Source organism: Falco cherrug, chromosome 7 (genome assembly GCF_023634085.1).
Source record: "Falco cherrug isolate bFalChe1 chromosome 7, bFalChe1.pri, whole genome shotgun sequence".
Lineage (NCBI taxonomy): Eukaryota > Metazoa > Chordata > Aves > Falconiformes > Falconidae > Falco > Falco cherrug.
In genome coordinates, this window is record NC_073703.1 from 10,220,309 (window position 1) to 10,244,411 (window position 24,103).

The 24,103-nt window shown below is 44.1% G+C and overlaps 1 protein-coding gene across 2 annotated transcripts in view; it reads right to left on the reverse strand.

Annotated features, from left to right (window-relative positions):
• Nucleotides 1-8,719: 8,719 nt before the first annotated feature.
• The window catches only part of SLCO3A1 (solute carrier organic anion transporter family member 3A1), a 152,642-nt gene continuing 137,258 nt past the window's right edge, over nt 8,720-24,103 (reverse strand). For both annotated transcript variants that reach the window (XM_055716612.1, XM_055716611.1), the window contains exons 9-10: nt 22,362-22,426; nt 8,720-17,979 (exon numbers count right to left, since the gene is read on the reverse strand). In XM_055716612.1, the coding sequence (XP_055572587.1) occupies nt 17,600-17,979; nt 22,362-22,426 (445 nt within the window). In that variant the 3' untranslated portion in view covers nt 8,720-17,599. The remainder of the gene's footprint in view (nt 17,980-22,361; nt 22,427-24,103) is intronic.

Sequence of the window (24,103 nt, forward strand, 5' to 3'; positions counted from 1 at the left end):
TTGCGGTTGCCTGGTGTCATGTAGATACTGCATGTTTATTTATCATTGTTGAGATGAGGGTTCATTTGTATGAGTGAGCATAAAGATGACACTGGATCTGTGGCTTGTAGCATTTGCAGGGTGAGCCGATAGGACAGGGAAACAGTACCTGTGAAAGACTGCATTATTATTCTTCCCATTTTACAGCTGGAGAGTGAAGGTCTAAGGAAATCAAGGGCGAGTGGGAGCACATAAAGAACCGAGAAATGAATCCCGTTTTTTTTTTTTTCCCCCTGTGCACAGTGCTTGAGTCACAAGACGTACATCTTCTCAAGAAGCTCTACACCTCAGAAAGTCAGCAAGCAGCTGAGAGACTGCAGCTTTGCCCTCACCACCTCCGACAATATAAATGGGATTCAGAGATGCTCAGAGAAAACAGGTGGCCCAGAGGTCACCAGGGAGCTGACCCCTCAAATCCGTAAACCCTGTGGGTGAGACCTGTGCTAGCCAAAATGAGCGAACAACAGCAAAGTGCTTGTGAAGATTTATATAAATGATACTCGAGTGTTTTCCTTGAAGATATTTCTGACCTTTGCCACAAATGTTCATACAAATGATATTTTTGTTTGCAAGAACAGCTGTGCAAAGGGAAATGCTCAGAAACATGCGTTTGAGTGAAGCTTCGCTACAAAGGGGCTTATGTGGCCATGCAGAAATCTCGTCATTTTGTATAAAAGTTTCGGTCCCTCAGGAAGCAAACTGAAATAATACGATCGAGGTAATACATTTTGCAAAACATAAAATAGCGACGAAAGGCTGGCAAACAGCCAGATGTAACTGAAATGAACTTGAGGAGTGAGATACATCATGGACCATGTTTGAATAAGGAACATTGTCATAAAAACCAAGCCCGTTCATTCATGAATAATACAGGACCAAGAGACAGGTCTGAATTTGTCACGTAAATTATTTACTGTAACTATGAAACAGCCACCTGTCGAGGCTTGTGGCGGGTTTGAGCCAAGGCCCTTTAAATAAAGAAGGAAAAGATAAGATTTCTTAAGCTAAAGAGGAGCTTCTTTGCTGCTGCAGAGTAGCGTGCTCCTGCCCTCGTGCAGGGGTGTGAGTGCGGGACGTGACCTCCACTGGGCTGAGCCCACCATGTTACCAAGCCGGGGAGCATCTTCGGGGGGGTGGGGGGCTGGTCACCAGCAGAACCAGTTATGACCTTGTTCTGCTGGTGAGGTCAGTGGTGATATTGTCCACGAGGCCCAAGCTTGAGACCAGGTCACCAAAGGGACCCCGAGGTATCCCAGATGGCTGAACCTACCAGCAGGATGGCCGGAGTGCCAGCAGGCAGCGGCACAGCCCACCTTCAGGGAGGGTGGCCTTCTCCAGAACTGGGGTTTGGGTTGAGGTTTAGCAGAAATTTAATACATTTAATACAGAACAGTTATGAGCTCAGGGCAGAGATGTCTTGATTTGCAGAGGCACTTCTGTACGGGATGCACAGCAGCTCCACGGGACCCATCTGCCAAAGCCCATCTGGCCTAGTACTGATGAGACTTAACAGCTCTTAAAAACACACCTTGTTAAGGATGAAATAAAATCTGCACTGGAAGAAGTCTAATCCAGAAGGATTCTGGATATGCCTTTATATGCCCATGCCAGACTGTTCCCACCATCCCACCTCAGCCAGCTCCTCTATAGCAACTTGCAGGTCTGTTTGACCCAAGCTGGAAGAAAGATGAGCTGCTCAGGATTGCAATATTGCTTTTTTTTTTTTTTCCTCTTGTTTTTTTTTTTAAAAAAATACAAACTGTTGCTCTACAGAGTGTTTCCAAAAAATCCCAGCAGATCTATAACGAACAAGAGCTACTTTTGAAAGCCACTCCGCTTACTTGTTTAAATAACCTCTCTTACTCTACAATTGCCTTGTTTTTCTCAGGGTTGTCACAGAGGAAGATATTGATGAGCTAGTGGTGTGTCAGGGAGCATAGATGACAGAGAAGTCATTTACTCTGTTCTTGAAAGCATTTACTTTTGACCCATTTCTCCCGTGCATGTAGCTACAGCATCTCTCTGTTCCTTCATGTCAATTTGGACATTGGAGGAGCATCCTGCAGCAGAGGTGGTGCACAGACATGGTTAATGCTGCACTGCCTGGGACCAGAGGAGTATCTGTCATGTTTAATGCATCTGGAGAAAGCAGGTGCCTTGTAGCAGGGAAGTCAATACATTGTTTAGTTATAGTGAGCTTCTAGAAGGCAAAACCTCATTTTCACCTCTTTAAAGAAAGGAAAGGTCTTTGATATCAGTGCATTAGATCTTAAGAATATCCCATCAAAACACAGGCTGCTGGAAAGGTTGTTACCTTTTAGGAGAAATGTCTCACTGAAATCAGCAAGGTCTTTGCTCTTTCCCTTATATGAGAAACGTGATGAATGAAAGCAGGCGGCAGGCTCTTCAGCTGTTTTCCCCAGAAACAACCCAACCCTTTTCTTCCTGGTGCATTCCAGCTTTGTTTGCACTTAACTAGAAAACCGGAAAAGAAGAGATAAAAGGTGCATGACACCAGACCAGGCTGTCTTTGAGTTTTAACCATCAAAAAGCTTCTTCAGCAGAAGCAGCATTAAGAAAAGTCCAAGTCAGCACGTATAACGTGGATTAAGAGATACCTACAAACTCCAGCCCTTCTAGAAGGTACAAGCACTGTGAAGACTTTCCTCTGGATGTTTTCTCCTGCCCTTGCTGACACACAGCTTTATTCCTGACCCACTGTCAGGATCTGAGCCCTGTCCTTTTCAGGTATCTCTAACAATTACTCCATTCACACTGAAAGCAGTACTGCCAGTAGACTAGTTTTGATTGTAGCAGTATATAACTAATTAACTGACGCACCCTTTTATTATCTCACATTTCCCACTATTATATGGCCTGCTGTGCTTTAACAATACTTCAAAATTCTAACTTGTTTTGTCTCTCCTGCTTTTAAACACCCTTGCTTTCCCATTTGCAGCTTTGTACAGGGATACACGTGCAAAAACAAACAAACATGCATTTTGTAGACACCCTCACCTTCCTCTGAATGCAGCCCCCAAAAGGCTGCTGCTGTACTTACAAACAAGCCTTAACCCAAGTGATGGCAACATTTAAATACAGCTACAATAATACCGGGTGGCTAATCCCAGTGACGGCAACAACAGAGCAGGGAAAGGAGGGAAGTAAAAAGGAACCAGCTCAGCATCTGCTGGAAAGACAATCCTAAATGTTATTAACCTGATTCTCCTCTGCCATCAAAATTACACCAAGGTGTCTCTGGTTCAATGAAAATCAGACCCTGAAAGGTAAGAAAATCCTTTCTGTTAACAAGCCCATAAACTAACGGCACCTGAAAAACTCGGCACACCAGGCTTTATGACCCAGAGTGAAAACAGATTAGACGCGATGCAAGGGCAAAGAGAGTCCCCTCAAACCTCATCTTCAGCTGCAAAGTGCATTCCCGCCATGAGCAGGCTTTGGGTTGCAGCTCAGCACTTTCTTCTGCATCTTCATGTGCGTTTGTGCTTCAGTGGAATGTTTACGGGGCAGGGTGGGGTGGTTTTTTTTCTAAAAAAAATGATCAAACATCTATTGGTTCAAATGTCATTTCAACAAAGGCTGGGTTGTGATCTGACTTCTGCCTTCATCCAGAAATCTAGATGTCTTTCAGGTTGCTCTGTTCCTTTCCAGAGGCATTTAGAAGTTGTGTGGGTGTTAGTACTGGATGCACACCGATTCCAGTAAGGAATTGGTACGTGTTCTGTATGGAGAAGGTATACGTTGTATACACCCAAGGCTTGCAGGAAAGAGGTCTCCAGGATGTAAGGTAAATGCATTCCTGATTAATCTAAGGGGAAGGGTAGCATTCAGTGTTCTCCAAGGGCTGCCATGACAACATCATCCTATCAATCATTCATACCACCAGCTCAGCAGCCCCTTTCCTCTTGCATGCGAGGAGAGGGCTGGAGAGATAAAAAGTTTAATCCCAAAAACTATCTCTAAGCGATAAAAGCAGGATGAGGCTCCACTGCAGCCCAAGCATTTCTTAGCCTTCTGAATCTCTGGTTGCTGGATTTCTCTGCTTGCCTGCTGGAAGCAGCTGGAGGACTCCAGTCCATTCTGCACAGACCATCCTGCAGCCTTTAGGGACACATTCACTCCTCACTGTCATCTTGAGTCCATCTGAGAAGAAGATAAAAAGTCTCTGTTCCCTTTTCTCTCCCACCTCTGCAGAAATCTTCCTAACTTGCTGTATAATGAGACCCTTTTTATTCTTTCTGGCCATTTCCTAAAGGTGAAAATGGGACCTCTGCTAAGCATCATCCCAGGCTCAAGGCTTTTAATGAAATTCTGAAATTCCTTCTGTTTAAGGCCAGGGAGGTGACTAATGGACTAGCAGCCTGCGAGGTGGAGGAATGGCTCTGCCAAAAAGCTCTGCGGCAGCCAGCACCCAGCCCCGGGGACCTGGCAGGAACAAACTCCCCTGATCCACACTTTGACCTCCTCAAGCAGCTTTTCCCTACCTCCAAGGCCAGTGAAAACACTGGATATCTACAGCTCCCCTTCACCTTCATGGATGCTCACCTCTGAAATAAGGATACTCCTACCGAGACCTCTATATTCTGAAAAAATATAGGCTATAGCTATGTATAGCTACATCGTCTTTTGCAGCAGGACATGAGCAAGCTCTGCCCCTGGACTGGTGCTCCCAGCCTGAGGGTGAGCCCAGCTCAAGCATCCTGCTGGCAGAGCCCCAGCCCCTGCTGGGAGTACCAGGGGGGAGATGCTAATTTGCCAGAGGAAACACAAAGCCAATTTTAAAATGAACGTTGGCCTCTAACAGGGAAAATGCACCATTGTCTTTGATTTTTAAATACATTAGTTCTTCTCTCTGACTGGATCAATGGAAAAAGGAAACTGAGCGATGGATAACCCTTTCCTGGCTTAGGAGTGGGATGTATCCTCACGCTGTCTGGCAAGGGCATGGCCTGCTCTCGGGTAACTGCGCTCTTGCATTTCCCCCACAGCAGCCACGTCTGCTCCCATGTCCCACATATCCACCAGGCTGCTCATGTACTAGAAGTACTTACTGGTGGGGCCTGGGCTGGCAAGAAGCATGTGAGAAAAAATCCAGAAGTCTTATACGCACTTGTATTTCAAAATAGAACAAAACACTGAATTTCGAAATTTCCACCGAAGTGTAATGTCAAGCAGAAAAGATTGCTTGAAGGCAATCAAAACATTTCATTTTGATAAAAGTCCAAATACTCCAATTTATTTTCTATGCTGATAGAATTCAAGCTTCAGTTTCCCAAAGAAAACTCTAAATGATCCAATTCCGACAAGACACTGTGAGCTCATCAGATTTCTTTTGAATGAAATGCCACTGAAATGGAGATATTCCCACAAAAAAGTTACAGTTTTGAGGAAACATTTTTTTCCTCAAGGGGAATATTCTGCCTGGCTGCACTCCGCAGTTTGGTTTTGCACTTTGCCTGCACAACTCAAAGGCATTTGTGTCGAAGGACAATTGCCACGACACGAAGGAGCTGAAATCTGCCACGTTGCAGAGGAGATTCCTCCCAGGGACTAAGATTCCTCCTTGTGCTGAAGGTTGAGTCATAAAATGAAGGTAGGTCTTGATGTGCAACACCTCTTCCAAGCAGGCTGAAAAGATTAGTCATTTTCCCCTCTGTCCCTCATTCGCCAGCTCCACCAGGTTATCTTTTGTGTAGATCACAAGCGTTTCTGTTGTCAAAGTTTGCAGAGCACTTGTCTCCCTTACGGGCTCATTTGGTGTCAGGGATTGGAGGTATTATGGCAGCACTGCTCACAGATAACAGCATCACCTGGGGACATGCTGAGCGCTTCCCTTCTGCCCTGCACAAAGGCAGCCTTGCAGCGGGTGCCTGTGCTTACCCAGCTCCATACCCACTTCTCCCTGCTAATTGCATGACATGAAATGTCCTTTGCCATACAGAAAGCGGCGAACGGGGAAGAATTTAGCTCATTTTTGGAAGCAGCGGTGGCCCACAGAGCCACAGTAATGAGATGGTAGGTAGCACAGTAGCATTTTGAAGGCCTCTGGGTATCTGCAAAATGCACGTGTGGCTGAGCCCTTTGACTCAGCACCCAAGGCACAGGAACACGATTCAGCACGTGGCTGTCAGGAACACACCTGCTGGTTAAAAGCAACGTTTAGGAAAAGAAACCTTCAAGCTCCCAGCCTGCTGAAAGTACCCGTCTGATCTCATTACCTTGTAGCAGCCACATGAGCCAGGATCCATCCCTATGGAGCTGAGGGATAGGCAGCGGGAGGTACACGTGGAAAAGCCGTGGATCAGCAGGGAGCTGCCTTTGGCACAGCAGCCCCTTTCTCCCGAGGACGAGACCTCTATGGATTTGCAGCGAGGTGACGGCATGGTCCAGGGCTGCTCAGGGTCAGCCAGGACACAAGCTGTAAGCAGCTCTCTGAAGACAGGCAGTTCCTGATCCTGCAAGGCACAAACCCATGGTCCTGCCTGGCCTGTATTTGTCACGGGAGTAATGGGAAAACCAGAGGCGAGGGATAAACACTTAATTTTGCCCTGCTATGAACAACATCCGATCTGTCCGACTTCCTTGACTGGCTGAGTAGGGCTCTTCAAACAAGGTTTGTAGTACAGAAGTTCATAGTCTGTGGCACAAAAGTTCACAGCTCTAATGACAGGTTTTCTCCTTCCAGTATTCTCCACTCCTGACCAGCAGATTACTTTTTGCGCAGTCCTTACACCAGTAAGCACGCATCCTAGGGCACGCTCCAGTTGCAAGCACAGGAACACCAGAATACAAACCAAAACCAAACTCTTCCAAACCTTAACACCTACTTCATGCCATTCAGCCAGCTCCGAGGCACCACAAAGACCACCAGAGGCTTCAGGAGCTGAGCAAACTTGGTGCAGAGCTATGACCTTCTGCGAAGCACGTTCCTGGATACACAACCACCTGCTCAGCTTGGAGGTCCTCAGACTTCATCACCATAGCCCAGCCTCGGAAGACCACAAGCAAGCTGGCCTTGGGAAGGCTACCAGGATGGTACCCTCCCTGGGACTGGCATCACAACGGCAAGACTTACCCAAGTCGAGGGACAGCAAGGAGGAGATGCATCAGAGAGGGCTGAAGGAGGCAAATAAACTTATGCTGTTGACACGACCCATCTGTGAGTCCTTTCTAATTAAAGCAGGGCTCACAGCACATCCACACACACAGCCCTGCTGCTAATTAGGGAGGTCTGAGCACTGACACATTAACCTCCCAGTCTCAAAACATTAACTTTACCAGGTGTAATATCTTCTAGGTGGCATAAAGGTTAATAATCTGCATCCACAACAGAATCCAGCTTGGTAAATACCCAATTAACTGGGTTCTGTCAGAGAAAGCAGCAAAATGCAAGGTCTAGGACGGCTGAAGGGAGGCTCCTGAGAGCTGGGTGTTACGTGTGCTGGTGTGCACACCCACCGTGGGGGACAGCGGGGGACCTGCAAGGAACAGCCAGAGGCGCATGCAGGAGTGATGTCTGCATAGGATCCCACCCCAGCAGCAGCTAGGCTGAGGGGAAGCAATAAAGTGAAACAAATATTCTGTGCCGTTGCCGTTTAGCAAAACATTTTTTCCAGCCTTCCTCCCTCACTCCTTCCTTCTGAACCGGTCTCCAAAGCTTCTGTTGTTTGAAAGGGAGTTCAAAGCAACAGCGGTTGGATTCAAGTTGTATGCAGTAAAACGGAAGGGTTTTTTCTAACTTTTAATCTTTGTTTTGCCCTCTGCTTTCCAGAGGAGAGAATTGGAACAGGGAAGGATAAAAAATGGAACAAACAAGGAATAACTGAACATTCAACTCAGTTTGAATGTAATTGCCTCATTTAGCATCATTTTGTAGAAGCTCAGGAGAAAATGATTCTTTTCATACGACAGATTTGAAACATTTAAAAATAATGGGTCAAATAAGTGCTTACTTTTATTCCGACCGATGCAGCAGCTAGAACAAGTGGAAATGGCTATCATCACATTCTCACAAACGTGCCACTCTGCTGGCCCGACCCCATGGCACTGGGCACTTTCATGGAGATAAAGGGAGAAGCCTCTGCAGCTCTTGGAGCAAAAACAGCTGCAGGGGCTCAGGGTGCTTTGCAGGGCTCAGCCACTTCACTGAGCTGGTGCTATTTTAGCCAAAAGCTCTTTTTTTTTTTTTTTTTTTTCTTCCCCTCCACAGCTGAACTGACACAAAGAGTGTCAGACACATTCATTACCAATGAGCCACCCAGCATTTTGCCCAACTGCTCATGTTCCTTCTGAGTTCCTCCTCATCTTACTCTCTTCCAGGCATTCACGTTCCCCCATTCTGCAACCACCTGGGATGTCCTCATTCTCCCTCTCCATTTCTACAACCATTAATTAAACTTTATCTTGCCCTTTTCAAAAATCTGCCTTACCTTCTCTGTCACAACCACTTCACCAGGACTCTGCCCTGAAGGCACTGCATGTGTATCAGAACATGTTCAGCCCCATTGTCACCTACCAGCAAAACTTCAACCTCGGCATTGAACCTCCAGCCCAAACTCTCAACAAAAACGTTTACCGAAATTGAAAACTTTCATCTGTGAGAGACCAGCCCAGCCAGCCAAGCTGGGAGAACCGAAGAGATCATCCAGTGAGACAGGACAAGAATGAAAATAGTGTTTTTAATATCATTTACAGCAAACTTACAGTATGTATTTCACATCACATATTTCTAAACTGCTCATCTGGAAAATATAAGCTGCAAAAATACAGAACACAGTACTCAAAATATATCGAGCATGTGGTTTCTCTTTCTTTCTTTTTTTTTTCCTTTTTTTTTTTTCCTTTTTTCTTTTTTTCTTAATCAATTGTACAGTGAAACATTTCCTTTTTCCAAAGCAAGTTTTGGTTTATTTTGGAAGTGCTGTTAAACATCTGCAAAATTACCAGCAGTCAAACCAGCACACTTCAAAGACCTCTCCAAGGATCACTTTCCCTTGGGAACTGTATAGGAAGACTAACCTACAGCCCAAGGCAGGGGCAGAAGCATGTGGGCTCATCCAGGTCCCGTGGACGCTGCTACAGACCATCTGTGGAGATGTCCTATGCAGGAAGAACCTTCTACACATACAACCTCCCACAAATGCTGCTCTGCCCAGGTGACTATGAAGAACAGCAATGGTGTGAGGGTCAAACACCACTGACTGGTCTGGTACGGAGGCAGGTAGATACCCCTCCAATATCGTGGACCCAGCACAGAGCTCTGTGGGGGAGTTTTGAGCCATAGACGTGACAAACTACATGGGGTGGTCTTGTTTCTCCAACAAGACAATCCATGTGGAAGCACCCTCCATACACTGATGGAAGATCACATCCACACACCAGCTGCAAGCACTTGACAGAAAAATCCTGAGCTTCTGAAGCCTGGAGAAACTCTCACTAACAACACAGTTAAGTGATGCATCAGGATTTGGAGGGCACGTAGCAGACCTGCCTCGCTGAAATGTATTAATTCTGTTACTACACATGGAGAAACATGAAGATAGAGAAGGGAGTGGGAGTAGGTTAAGGAACAAAGTTCCCGATATTCTTATTATTTAAAAAAAAAAAAAAAAAAAAGCCCCTCAATGTTCGCCGGAGCCACAGAGGGATCAGCTGGTTGAGTTAAGAACAGAACTTCTTTCCCAAGCTGCTCTCAAGTTTGCTCAGCTGTAGCTGCTGCTAAGTGATCTCAAGGGTAGAGAATAATCAGGTTCCAGGTTACATGGGCAAGACATATGCTGCTGATCAACCTGGTCATCACGAAAACAAGCAAAGATAAATCAGCCAAACAAAAACTTTGCTTTTTCTCCGTCATGAATGAAGCACGACCAAGGACTGGCTGGGCAGTACTATGGCTTTTGCTTATAAACCACTTCAGCTCAAGAGCTGCTCTCCTCCTGTGTATTTAAGCGGCCCCAACTCTTTCCACGCTGAACTGGTTTTCATATGGTGCTCAGGTCTCATCCATACAGGGCAAAAGGAATTTTAGAATAGTCTTACTGCAAATATTTCCCATCTGATGACATTTATGCATTTCTAGCTCACATGACCCCAAATGCCCCCACGCCTGGAATGTGATATAAGTACATACAGCAGGAAAAAAAACCAAACAACCAAAACAACACATTTCTGCAGACTGCATTTGTCTTGTATCAAAATCCTAACAAACACCACATTTATTGTACTTTATTTACACGGTAGTCATGTATAATATAATACAATACAGCGTTCCATTTGCAGTGGTAGGCACTATGGGTTTTAAAAGGTCACAGCTCTTCCCCTGCTCCCACCCCCACCCCTCCTCCCTACAGACGTGGTACCGAAGCGAACCAAGAGCTCCCTTCTGCGCGGTCCCAGCGCTGCTGCAGTTTCCCACCGAACCCTGCTCTGAGATGGCTCCTTCCCAAAAGTAGGTGATGGGAGCTGCTTTCATGTGCTAACATGGAGACTCCCAAACCTGGGTTTGGGATAGACCATTGGCAACCCTTAACATGTGTCAGGGACAGTTATATATAGCCTCGTCACCATGCTTTGCACTGAAAACACTGTGAAGGCAATGTGGGGCTGCAGGCGAGCTACAGACCTCTGAGCACAGCTTATAGGCCACCTGCGATCGTCAGAGCACAGTTTTGGTCCTACTGCACGTAAGACTTTAGGGAAACGCCTGCGAGTCTTCAGGAGGGATCGTCATCCTCCGATCAGGCAGAAAGCATCACGGGTGAAGAACAGGGGTCATTTCTTACTTTCAAGTTCGCAAAGTTAAGAGTTGTGAGGCACCGAAAACATAGCACTGAGATGCAGCTTACATTGAGGAGTAAATGCACTGCATTGTGCGATGCCATAATGCAAAAGAAAAGGGTTTTAAAGGGCTAAGATAGCCATGGCAGGGAAAGATGCCTTTCGCTGTCCTACCAACTGGCATTTTAATTGGGAAGAACCAAGATATGTTAGGCCATATGCAACTCTCCAATTCCCGAGAGACTTTTGCTTCTGATTTAAGAGCTGTACAAACATTGCAAATAAAATTTGCACCACCTGCTTCACCTTAACAGCAATTTGGTTTTGTCTGGGTTCATACCCTTCTCGTGTTTGCTCTCAGTAATTACTCAAATGAATGCATTAACCGGTAGGAACACTGGGAGAGGCTGAGAATTTCAAGCATCTGTGAGACAATATTCCTGGAAAGTGGATTATGAGTTGGAAGCCAGTACTTTGGCTGTCCTGGAGTGGCGTATGTCCAGTGGCACTCTGCCCACTGGCACTGAGCATGGATCCTCTTACTCAATTCCTAATCACATACTTTTGAACAAAATATTTGTACTGATGAGAAAATTCCAGCTTAGGGAACTCAGGGAGCAGAAATATCCCCCATGATTTCTATGTCTAGTCAGAACAAACCAACGTGTATGAATTATAAGAAAGCTCTTCCAAATCCCTCCAGACCACAGATGATATGCAGAAATGACCTTGCAAATACACTGGAGGCATTTTCTTGGTTTCCTCAGCAATTCGCAAGGAAGAAATAAAAGGGAAAATTCATTTATGAAGTTGCTATAAATTATTTGCTGAGTTGGACTTGACAAGTTTCTTATTGCTTTCTGCCATCTGCAGACACCAACTTTGTGTAGAGCAAGCCCAGCACTACAAACTGTCAGGGTGTTGCTAATGTTTTCCTTCCTAGGGCGTGACACTCTGCTCTGCTGCACTTAATCAGAAGAAAGTGGGGGAAACATCTCAAACTGATAGTATCCCAAAGACCCCATCCTTGCAGTCACTCCATTCATCAAGCAAGTAGAGACTGAAGCAAAGTTTTGACAAGCAAACCAGCATAAACACTATGCACATCCCACCCTTGCAGCCATCTAAATGGATACCTTCATCCACATGGCTTCTCCTGAATTCCCTGTGTCCTTTTGGGACGAAAATATGCTCATAGCTGAGCAGTTGTGGCAAGACTGAAGCTGAAAGAAAAGCGTTCCCTGTTCATATTCTGTCAAAGAAAACATCAGTATTGCTTCCGAGTATGCAGAGCCTCCTTCTGCTCCACCAGATTCAGGGAACAGACAATGGCCAAAGATTTTACTTGGCATCACTAGTTAATAAAGAAGTACCTAATGCCTAAGAACTGCTGAAAGGCCATTTTTCAGCAAAGCAATTGTATTAAGACTCAGATTGGCTAGAAATGTCAATGGAATGATAGAAAACATCATTTGCAGCCTAGAAGGAATAGATTTAGTGTATAAAAGCAGAACAAACTATAATATTTTGAGCATACATAATACTAAGTGAGACCTGCTGGCATCCCAGGCAAATTTAAATGCCGCTCAATAACTCTGAACATCTCGTATTGACTCTGCAGAGCCAAGCTATGCTTTGCCATTGGGAGGATGGCAGAACTGTGGCTGGAAAAAGGAAGCTGACGGTCACTTTGGAAGAAATGCCCACAAGCCATGGGTCTCAGAAAGACAGGGCACGCAGGTCTCTCCAGGAGCACGGAAGGGTGGATAATCCTTTCAGGGAGTCCAGGGGGCTCAGCCACAATGCCCCAGTTGTTCCCTTCCTCTCCGGATCAATCTCAACCATCAGATAACTGAACTGAGCCTAGCTCATGCTAAAGGCTCCCATCACACCATTGCCCATCTTAATAAACTGCTGCCGACATTCACACCAATTGTTGTCTTGGCTGCCTGTCTCCTGGAGTTGCTGCCAACAGAAAAGGCAAGTCACAGAAGCAGCACGGGATGTTCGGAGAGGTGAACTCAGATTTGGGCAAGAAAAGCAAAAATGGCAAACATAAATGGGAACAGGGCAGTATTATTGCTTATATTCAGGGGTGCTCTGCCCTACACACAGAAAGCCTGTGAACTTTGCAGGCATTAATCAGATCTAGAGAGCAAACAACAACAAACCTGCTTTTGCCTGCAAAGACAGTTCACATGAAATTAGGGGGATAGATGAGCATGGCTGTGTCTAAAGGCAGAGTGGGAATAAGTCTGGAAACCGTTGTGAATAAAGGAACAAAGCTGTTACCGCATCAATCCAGTGAAGCATTTGCATCTGTCTTTAATACCGACAATTCCCCATGTCACCTGCCAAGAATAAAACATCACATCAAGATTGTCCAAGTCTTAAGAAAATACTGAGCCCAACACACCCAGCTGTGACAAACTCTCACATGGCAGCGACAGCCGCGGCTGACTCGGGGGCTAAAGCTTCACAGTGCTGGTAGCCGTCAGGCTGTCTCAGGTTTGCTGTGGAGTGAAACTGCTGGTTATGAGATGGAGTCACCTTTCTGTCTCCCAGGACCTCATTTACTGGGAAAAAATATGTATCTGACCGAGACAGAAAGGTAAACCTGAAGTACATTGCCTCCAACAGCAATGCAATGAACATAAAACTCTGATGGGTATAGGAGAACTCCAAATCTCATTCATTCCCTTAATTTTTATTCCCCCCACCTCCCCCCAGGATAAAATGTCAATGCATCTCAGCCATTTGGAAATACTCCAATCACTTTCCAAATGTCTGCAGACCATCAGTTCAACTCTGAAGCATTTTGAAGCATAGCTAACAGCTAATTGAAGCTAATTCCTCTCTGCATCTTTCCCTTTTCACCTTCCCAGCAAGGTGAGACCTGGCTGAGATCAACAGTAGCAGCACCGAGTAGTTCAGTGGATCTCACAGGGGTATGGCAGTGTGAGGCCCCTATTAGTTGAATTCCCCAGGAATGGAAGGTTTGTCTAGATAATTCAAGTGATGGCCCTTTCGGTCCCACTGCACATTCAAGATGTGCTGGGCAAAGTCAGAAAAATGTATGATTTTATTATGTATAAAAAGGTTCTGAAAATGCACCCCTTGTTAACAAGGATGCAAAGAAACCAGTTCTAGTGTCATCTGCATCAGTTTTAGATTGGGGTCCCCTTTTGGTTCCACTGGGGCTACACCAAGGTGGTTATCTGTGCAAGGGAAAGGAAACCCCAACCTGAAGTCATGCAAGGCAACTGGACAATCCCACAGAGACTGCTAAATGTCAAGTAGTTTTATTTTTTCAAACATCCCATTCCTTAGCAGACGGCCATGCAGGGAACACAGTGCTTGGAAATGTCAAAGTAACATTTCTGCTGAGGCGGAGGTCTCAACAAAACCCTGAATTTCAATGCCCCTGAATATGGAGAAAAAATTTCCAACATTAGATGCGGACTGCACAGCTCAGATCATGCCCCTGTTCCCACTGCCAGGAACGGGCATTTTTCCACCTCCATCCTAGTTCTTAAGTTTCCTGCATGTTTAAGGCAGTTGCAGGATGGAAGCGAAGTGCTGACAGGCGAAGGCCCATCCTGCTATTTGGGAAGCAGGAGGATGTCTGAGACTCTTCATTTGTAATTCTATAGCAAAAATTGGGTCGCCGGCAAAACTGGCTTGTGATTTTGAAATCAGAAAAAACAAAGAGCCTGCTGGGATGGATGAAAGTTTTGGTCTGTGTGTTTTCTTTAAACTAAAGCTCTGTTCTTGAATCTGTACCAAAGCACTGACAGTAAAGCCCTTCACGATGCAGGCATCAGATACATCCTAAAAAAAAAAAAAAAAAAAAAAAAAAGACTGGGATGGGGAGAGAGCTCTTCAGAAGTCACATTATCAAAAGAAATAAAACCTCCATCATGCAGGAATTTAAACTACAGCTTAAAAATAATGTAAGTAATCCCATTCAACTGCATCTCCCATACCTAAGAGACAACATTAAATGAAAAAAAAAAAAAAAAAAAAAAAAAAAAAGAAAACATTAAGTGCCCTGGAATCCTGTTTCTGTAACTCCAGTCAAGGGGGACTTTTGACTGTACTGACAAACCACAGCTCTTGAACACTGGGAATTTGTTTTGCATCATGTCAGCATGCTATTCTCCTTCACCTTGGACTTTCAGAGGGGAAAAAAATGAAATTGTGAAAGACGTTATAGAATTTCAAGCAATCAGGCTTTTAGAAAGGTTCTATTCTGTGACATTTGTGTTCGAGTCTGAATGTGTGTGTATAGTGTAACATTATGAGCTAACATTTGAAAAGACAGCAGTCTAAGTAATAAATTTGCAGAATGAAGAGAACTGTACAGAATGATTTCAAAGGCTTATACTTGACAATTATACATATTTTATGAGACTGTTATGCACCCCGTGCCTTTTTAAATTCATTGTTTTATGGATGCAGTATCTCTGTTTTAGCAGACAGGATATACTAAACCAATCTAATGGTCTAAAAAGCATCATTTACCACCCAACATAACAATGGCACTGCATCGCTTGATAACTTTTTTTTTCCCTTCAACTCCATTAATCAAGTGATTCTTAACATGGCTGAAACCCAAGAATCAAATATCTGCAGTTACAATATTTGTCAAGTATTTGGCACAGTGGAGTTTATTTGATACACCCCCCCCCCCTTTTTTTTCCCGCCTTATTGTTGCCAAACATAAAATGCTGTGCATAAATTAAACACACATGTAAAGTCAGTCAAGTGGAAGCAGTTTGATACCCCACAGCCATGTTTCAATGCCTAGGTAAGAGAAAAGTCTGCTTAAAAGGTGTTGAACATGAGTGGCAAGTTATCAACCCTGTGTAATTGTGCCAGCTCTGGGGTGTCCACTGCCAGCAATGGACAAGGACTTAGGGAAGATCAGCCTCTCCACCAGCTGCATGGAAGTGATGTCCAGCATTCGGTTCAACATGCCAGGTTACTTCTCTAAACATCTGCAAGTTCACAACAGCTTCAAAATACAAACAAAAAAAGGAGCTTTTTGATTACAATGCTAACCCTTAAAACCCTTCTGACATTTCGTCCATTGGAAATGGGTCTGGTTCCTGCGGAAAACTCATCAAACACAACCAATTTGTATTGCTTCCCAGCAGGAATGTTTTGGAAAAGAAAAATATGCATGCAAAATAAGCCTGACCCCATGCTTCTTGAAATCAGATGAAAGCTTACCCATGATTTTTGCAGATTTAGACAAGACTGCACTGCAAAAGCAAAGCCAAATCTCCTCCTGCATGGGTGCCTCTTGAGGATCTCAATGAAAATTTCAGATGCTGGCCAGCCTCTGCTCCCATAACCCAGCCTTCCATAGGAACACTATTTGCACATCTAAGGGCAAAAAGGTGGCCTCCAGGAGGGGAGATTATTCTGCCTTCCTCACACAGCTTCCACTGAAGTCAGTGGAATTTCTCAGGTGAAAAAACAGTAACAGTTGTGAGGGCTGCAGGATTAAGGTCAGTATTCCTTTCATCTTGTACACGTACACACACACACACACACACACTTTAAAGAAAACATCCGCCACAATTTCTAGATTGCAAATTATATATATATATATATATATCTTTAAAAACTGGAGAGAATGTAAACAGCCTCTCCATATATATATGTATTCACTGAGTCACACAGAATATGAAAAAACTATATTATGTAAATCATATTATCTATAATTCTCCAACTGACAATTGTTTTTATAGAGACACAGTGCATTCGTTCTCTTTTTTAGAAACATATTATGTGTCTTCATTGGCTTGGTAGCATATTAGAATGAAGGCGTATGGATAAAAAAATGCAGAGGATTAAACAAACCCCTTGAGTCACATTATGTTTGGGTGAATTAGAGGATCCTTCCCCAAACTAGCATAAATAAATCCTCCCTATGGAAAACTGTCAGCGATTTAAGGGTTAACATAGATTTGAAAATAATTTTTTTAAAAAAATCTTATTAGAGGATTACACAGACAAGTACTTGGAATTCATCCCTCTTTAAAAATGACAGCACGTTTGGCAAGTGTGAGCAAATGTCTTGAACTTTACTGGGTTTGAGAGATCTGAGCACAGCTATTCACAGACAACCACAAAGCTGCAATCTGCGAATAAGCCTCAGCTGGAAGGACTTGGATACCTCTGACAGCACTGCTCGCCACCTGGAAGGTTTCCAGCAGCTTTCAAGGTATTTATCGTGGACTCGTGGCTGGTGACAGTGTGATGGTGGAACAACTCCAGCACCGCTCCCTCTTTGCCATCACAGAGTGCAGCGGGCTTGAATAGCACCCAGACCGGCTAATCCTTCAGCCCACACTGCAGGGCTCCATGTATCCCTGGGACCCTGTTTGCAACCACAAACGCCTCTTCCGGCACTGCTGTTACCACCTTGCTTTTTCTATGCCTTATGCCCAAGCCTGTCCATTTGCCAAGCTTTCCGATGAACCTTTGCAGATGCCCTTCTTGGAAGCTCGTACTGTCATCAAAGGGGCTGGTACCCAGCCACAGCGGCTCCATCACCCCGCAGGATGTCACAAACGATCCCATTAAAAGATGCTGTTCTCAAGAATCCTGGCTGGGTCTGACTTTGAGAAAAAGACAAGAGTTTCCTGCGTTGCCATTGTTGTTTTGCAGTTGTGTTTCTTCATTCGTGCTCTTCTTGTTTTTATTAAAAAGGACCCTTGTATTATTAATAGAGTTCACCCCTCCACAGTCACTATAAAACAGACTCCATATTTTCACACCACTCATGATCTTCAAGGTTATAGATAAATTTTGTCCTATGTGATTGATTTTGGGGCACCGAGTCCCGCCCCAGATTGTCTAGGGTGAGAGTAGAGGCAAAAAACTCACTAGTGCTGAGACCACCTTCGTGGTTCTTGATATATCTTTTATAGTTTTTCCTCAAGCACTGCCAGGTGGTCGTATATAAGATGAATGCAAATGACTTCAGGGCTATAGCAATACTAACATACAGGTATCTATAGACCACGTTGTCGTACAGCGCGCAGGCTCCTTGCTCGCCACAGAACGTGCTCCAAAACAGGCATGTGGAGTCAATTCCAGCCCCAAAGATCAGCGGAGGTGGGATAAAACCTGTCAAAATAAGAGAGACAAATCATGCTTTTATGATCCTTATGATAAAAGAGAGAGGATGTGATTGCAGTGAATGGAGAGGATACTTTATCAAGGTTAATGGTCCCAGCTGCAGCCTGTGATTCTAATTTTCTAAGTTCTAAATCAACCTAAACAAAGTCTGTGGATAAGTTTTTAGCTTGGACTCAATGTCTATGGAAGAGATTCCTGCTGATATCAACATGCAGGAAGGATTTTACTCAAGTTTAAGTGGCTTTTATTAAGCTTCTCATTTGCCTAATGAGACTGAGTGGAGGGGTAAATGAAAGAGGAGAAGGACAGCCTTGCTGCATTCTGTTTAGATCCTGGTAATTCTGCACTCTGGGGTGCTCACCTGAAGGATGCCATAGCACTCCAGTTCAGAGCCTGAAATCAGCTGGGGCACTGAGATCTACTTTTGGACCTTTCCCTGACACAGGTGAAGGTTTTCTCTGAGTCTAAGGAAAAGAAATAATGGCCTCTAATAGATGCCAAAGATTAAATCTGAAAAGAAGGGAAAATTTCTGTGCGCCGTTAAATGAAATATCACAGCAGGATTCTCCCAACGCAGCCAACTACTGATGAGTGTTTCTCAATCACAGTTTGCAGCAGAGCTGCAATCTTAAAGCAGAGTGATCACTCCAACCTCATTTAACTAATAAAGGCAACGCTTTGCTTTTCTACTTTTCCCCTTCCTACAGGGACATTGTCGAGGCCCCTGTTTCACGCTGCCCCAGCAGTGGTTTGGACATCCACATTGCAACTTTGTACTCCCCAGCCAGCACACGTGCACCAAGCATGCAGCAGCCAGAAGAAAACGTGGATGTTCTACATAACGTAAACCATCTCTCTTCCTTCTTCTATATTTACAGGGGGACACTGGAAGCAGATAAACCCTGGAAAAATCCTGATGGGTTAAACCACTGCTGTGGGTTAAGACAGCAAGCAAAGGAGAGCACTGCATCTACTGAAATCCAACAACAAACAGGCACAACATACCCTCGACAGTATCACTGCATCCATAGGTGCTGTAATGCCTGAGACTCTATAAATACACATGTAGACAGACACAAGGACTGCAGTTTCTAGACAGAAAAGTGTTTAATCTTGGATACAGTTTCATCATTAACCTGGATTTCCAGGCTTAAAAAAAAACCCTTCCTTCAGCTTGTCATCAGCAAAATAGTGACATCCATGACATGTATCCTAAGACTACAAATAACTTGGTTGTCTTTACTGTTTCCTGTGGTAACCGAGATCTCTTTATTTTATTTTGTTGATGACTAGAGCCTGCAGATTTTGTTTGATCTTCCTTACATGTTAATAAATGCAGGAGTTAAGAAAGGCTATATGGGCTTTTGGTATTCATTTTAACCAGCCATTAAGAGCACAAATGTAGTAAACAAAAAACAGATGATATAAAGTCAAGACAATCTTTTTGCTAGAAACACTAGCTCTAGCCATCACATCTAAAAACCTGGTTCTGGGAAAATGTCAGCGCCAGCCCTCTGTTCGGCATTTCAATGACTGGTAATTCCAGACTGGGCTGGTTCTGCTTCTAAGTTAAAGATGCTTTTTTGTTGAAACATGTGGACAACTACACACTTAACCTAGAATTTAAAAATTCAGCTGGGCTCCTGCCAGAAACAAGCAAAGAGACTGTGCTGCTGAAAGCAGGTTGTGTGCTTCAATGCTGCACTGGTGCTGGATGCCACCTAAGCGGGTAACATCCAGCTGTGGCGGTGAGCAAGGAGGCAGGAGCGGCATGCTTTCTGCATTTGGATCATAATTTTGAGGTGTGAGCTCCTACTGATTAACATGCCGAGAGATCCTGAGACAAAGCTTTGAAGGTCTACAGGCTGAACTTCGGAGGGCTGTCATCCCCATCTGCTGGCTTTAGCTGGCTTTCCAGTATTTCAAGATAATTTGGCCTGGAAATTGCCCCTCCTAAGACTTGAGGAAGGACTTGTTTTCATTGAACGCCAAAGCTTTACCTATATGAATGCAGGCACGGATGTGGAAACCTTAAAGAGTATTTCAAGTCATTTTTACCAGAGGAGAGGACAAAAGACTCATAGGAGCAACCTGGTGTCTAGACCCTCTGAGACAAGGGAGTTAACGGGTTGCACCACAGATTGGGAAGTCCTTCTGAAAGAGAAACACTGTTGGTTTTTTTCATGTTGGAAGAAGAGAGGTAAAAAAATGGGCTTGTAGGAAAAACAAAAGCAAGTGCCTCAGTGAGTGAAGGCTTTGCTAGGATGCACGGTGAACACCATCCAGAAAGGATGCATTCAGGATCTTACGAGTCTAAAACTCTTTGCCAGCCCTGACACTTCCACTCCAAATCTTTGGTTCCAATGGCATTGCTTTAATCTCTTCTCTGAGAAACTGTAGTAATGTTTTTATACGAAGACACTGTTACACTGCCCTCTCACAGCAGAATTCCTACGGAATAAGACAATACATCCAGAGGATACTGGGATTCAGTCATGTTTCATGTTATTACAGTGAATATTAAAGAGATTCAATCATGTTTTACCTCTTACTGCAAAGTGTTGCAAAATTTTCTGCTATATATATATTTCACTGCTGAAACTGTAGGGTTGTATAAAAAAGCTGCTTCTGTCTTACTGAAATCTATTAGCTACGATTGCACCTCGGGGTCTCATACCTCCTATATTTAATACTCTCCTTTGGTTCAAGAAGCAGCTATTATCACTGTCTTCTTAAGTCAAAGCTTAAAGGTGAACTGAACAGCTTTTAAAATAAATCAGTAAAGCTATTCTCAAACCTCAGGTTGTTACGGGCAAGATTTGGATACCCTTGTTCATATTGAAAAGCACCTTTCGCTTCATTTTCTGTGGGTTCCAGCTACGTTGCTGATATGCTTCAGGATGCATTGTCTTACTTCATGGGAATTCCTTAGTGGCAGAGCAACATATAAAGATTTGAGTTTGAATTCTTACTTTGGCTTCTTTATTGGAAGAAAAAGATCTATTCAACTTAAGCATACATGTCTGAGACTGGTTTTAGAGGGATTCAGCATGCTGCTATCTCAGGGGGCTTCTCTTTTTTGAAAGCAAAAAAAGAGAGAAAATCTTCCCCCCCTTAAACACTTTTTCCTTTGGAAACAATAGCCCACAGCCACCCTCTTCACACACTCACCTCTTGACACTCCATATTCAGCCAGCGAGAGCTGAAGACTGGCCAAAACCTGAGAGCAGCAGCAACAGCTAAAGAAAATGCTGCCTTTGCAAGGCTTGAACCAGAGCTGACCCAAGGCAGCCCAGGCTTCCCTTCGAGTTAGCTGAGCTCTCGATAAGGTTACTTGATGGAGCTCTCTGTACGACTGCAGCTGCTTCACCAAAAACAATGAAAATCTAATTGGCTTTATCGCAAACTGGTCTGGGACCACCATTTCCCTTTCAGCTAATGGGGAGTAAGGTGTTAGATGAAACAAGTAAATAAATGGGGTCACTTATTCAAAGCAACGTATGGTATTGTACTTCTGGTCCCATACTTCCTAGTGTCTTGCTGTAGCCTAAGAGATGGCACTTGATGCTCCAGCTCACTCCTTTGAGACTGGGGGGGCAAGCAGGGAAGGTACTGCCCATGCCTTGCTGAAAAAAAAAAAAAAAAGTTCCATCCCCACAACATGCAGAAACCCTGTGGATGAGATGGACCCACACAATGATGGATCTGAGGATTTTGCCCTGAACTATTGAAATTAACGAGCTGAAATATAGGAGTTATCTCTTCAAAAGGGAAAAAACCCTCCACCCAGAACCAAGAAGCAGCTAAACAGACTAAAGCCTAGCGTGTTCCTTTTAATAAATACCAGTATGAGAAGCACATACTGGTCCAGAGGAACAGCCATATGCATTTTAATGGCATATTAACCCACTGAAGGGTACAAGGACTCAGTCTGTCTCATTTTACTGTTCTTCCTTCTGAGAGACCCAAAGGAAGGGGCAAATACACCATGTAACACAGGTCCTGTCCCTCAAAAAAGGATAAAAATACATATTCCTCTACTTCAGCAATGCGGAATACAGCAGTAATTTTGCAAGCTGCTGACATGTTAATAACAGCTATAGAAGAGTAACCGGCTGCATGGGACCATGGCAGAAATGGTCAATTCTCATGCAAGACCACATTTTCTTCCATTAGCACAATTCAAATGGCAGGAAAAGTGCCTTCAAAAGCCTTAATGTGATATCCTTCATAGAGAGAGCTTGGACCCTGTTGTGTCAGACCTCACTCATGACAAACACAGCACCGCATGGAGTAGAAATCAACTTCTGCACGTTTTCTGTGGGGGAGGAAACAATGCGAGAGAAAGGACAGGAAATTTTTGTACCTACCTAGCAAACGGAGAAGCAGGAAAAGCACCCCCAAAGCGTAAGACTTGAGTTCAGGGCTCACGGTTCTGTAGGGAGGAGGGAGGAAGAAAGTGAAATCGTTTCTTCTTGTTCTGCTTTGATTAACACACCCCGTGGCCATTCTGTGCTGTAAGCCAGGATGCCACCACCACCTCTTCAAAAAGTCATTAATGGGGTTTTTCTTCTCCCTTCGTCTGAACTGCCTACAGCCCCAAAAGTAATTGCATTGGTGACAGGTTCAGGAATTTAGCTAAGTCATTAATAACAGCAGCTAATCTTGTCATAGGATGGGGAAAAATGAAATTCCTATCCCAGTAAATCACCATTTACAAGCTCCCCATCACGCTTTCAAGGCTCCAGATGATGAGAATCGGAGGGAGAGAAAACTTTTTGTTCTGCAACTTCCCAGACTACTGGGAACAAGAGACAGAAGGATGATGGACCAAAAGGTTCAGTCAGCCTGTTAAATCAAGCCTCCAAAAGGAAGTGTCAAGAAGACCAGTTTTCATGGGCATGAGTTTAGCTTGCAATTTTTTTTTATGCCTGGCAGACAACGGTTGCACTGCCTTTTGCTACAAACACAACCCACTCTATCACATTAGTGTTATCCTTCAAAGGTGCTTTAAAAAGTAATTCATTGCATTCTAATATGCTTCACTCAAGGATGCTACTGGCTAAAGTCATCCTCCTGGGGTAGGCTCTGCAAAGCCTTTGGAATGTCAGAAGCCGTTAATTTGGCCTTAAGTCTTATAATAGCATTTTATTTCCCACAGTATATAAAGGCTGGGGAAGCAGGACAGTGATCCCCCTATGAATAGATTCATCACACAAGGGAACTTTAAAGGCCTAAGCTGCCTCTTCCATTAACTCCTTACAGAGGTCTGCAGGCAGCGCTGCTGGTGGCATCCATGGTGGCAGTGGTGGTCCTCTGTATAAATACACTGGAAGGGCATCACACAACACCTATACAACAGCCAGAAATGGCAACAGGTTTTAAGTTAAGACCGTTCTGATCACCTGCCCTCATCTCAAACATTACACAGCCCACGTAACGCTATACCACGACTCCTTTATGAAGCCTGTGACCTCTGGATGAATTTCAGCAGAGTTTTCAGGCAGACTCCCAGGCTCAATATAAAGCCTTTATGCCAGGAAGTATCTACCCTTGGAAAAATGTCCCAGTGGTTAACGACTTGGCTCAAATACGGTTCTACAGTTGGGTGGGAAATGAAGGAAACAGAGTATTAAAGTTTATTTTATGGAAAAAAATAGGTTATCACATGAAATATTTATAGTGGGTTTTTCCTTGGTGCTGGTGTCCTTCCATCCACTATTTGAATTTCAGTACAAAGTTAATTCCTGTACTTAAGGCGGAGAAAAAGTTGCCACCTGATGACAACTCCTTTTCTCACTGACTACAGCAGTGAATAAATGATTGCCTAGACAAGACATCTAATTTGTAGACACTGAAGTTCATTTTAAATTAACCATACACAGGAGCTGCTGATGCTACTTGTCACTGCCACGGACATCAGGGACAAGTCATAAGCCAAAATTTTCTTCTAGCAATCCAAGATGGCAGTTGCAAGACAGCACGAAGCGGTATATGGTGAAAAGCTCTCTCCTGTGCATTTTAGTAGCTATCAGTGATTCTAAGGGGAGGGGAGTTACTAATTTGGATGTGTGAATTGTTTATTTCCTACAGCTGTGAGCTGAATATTTTT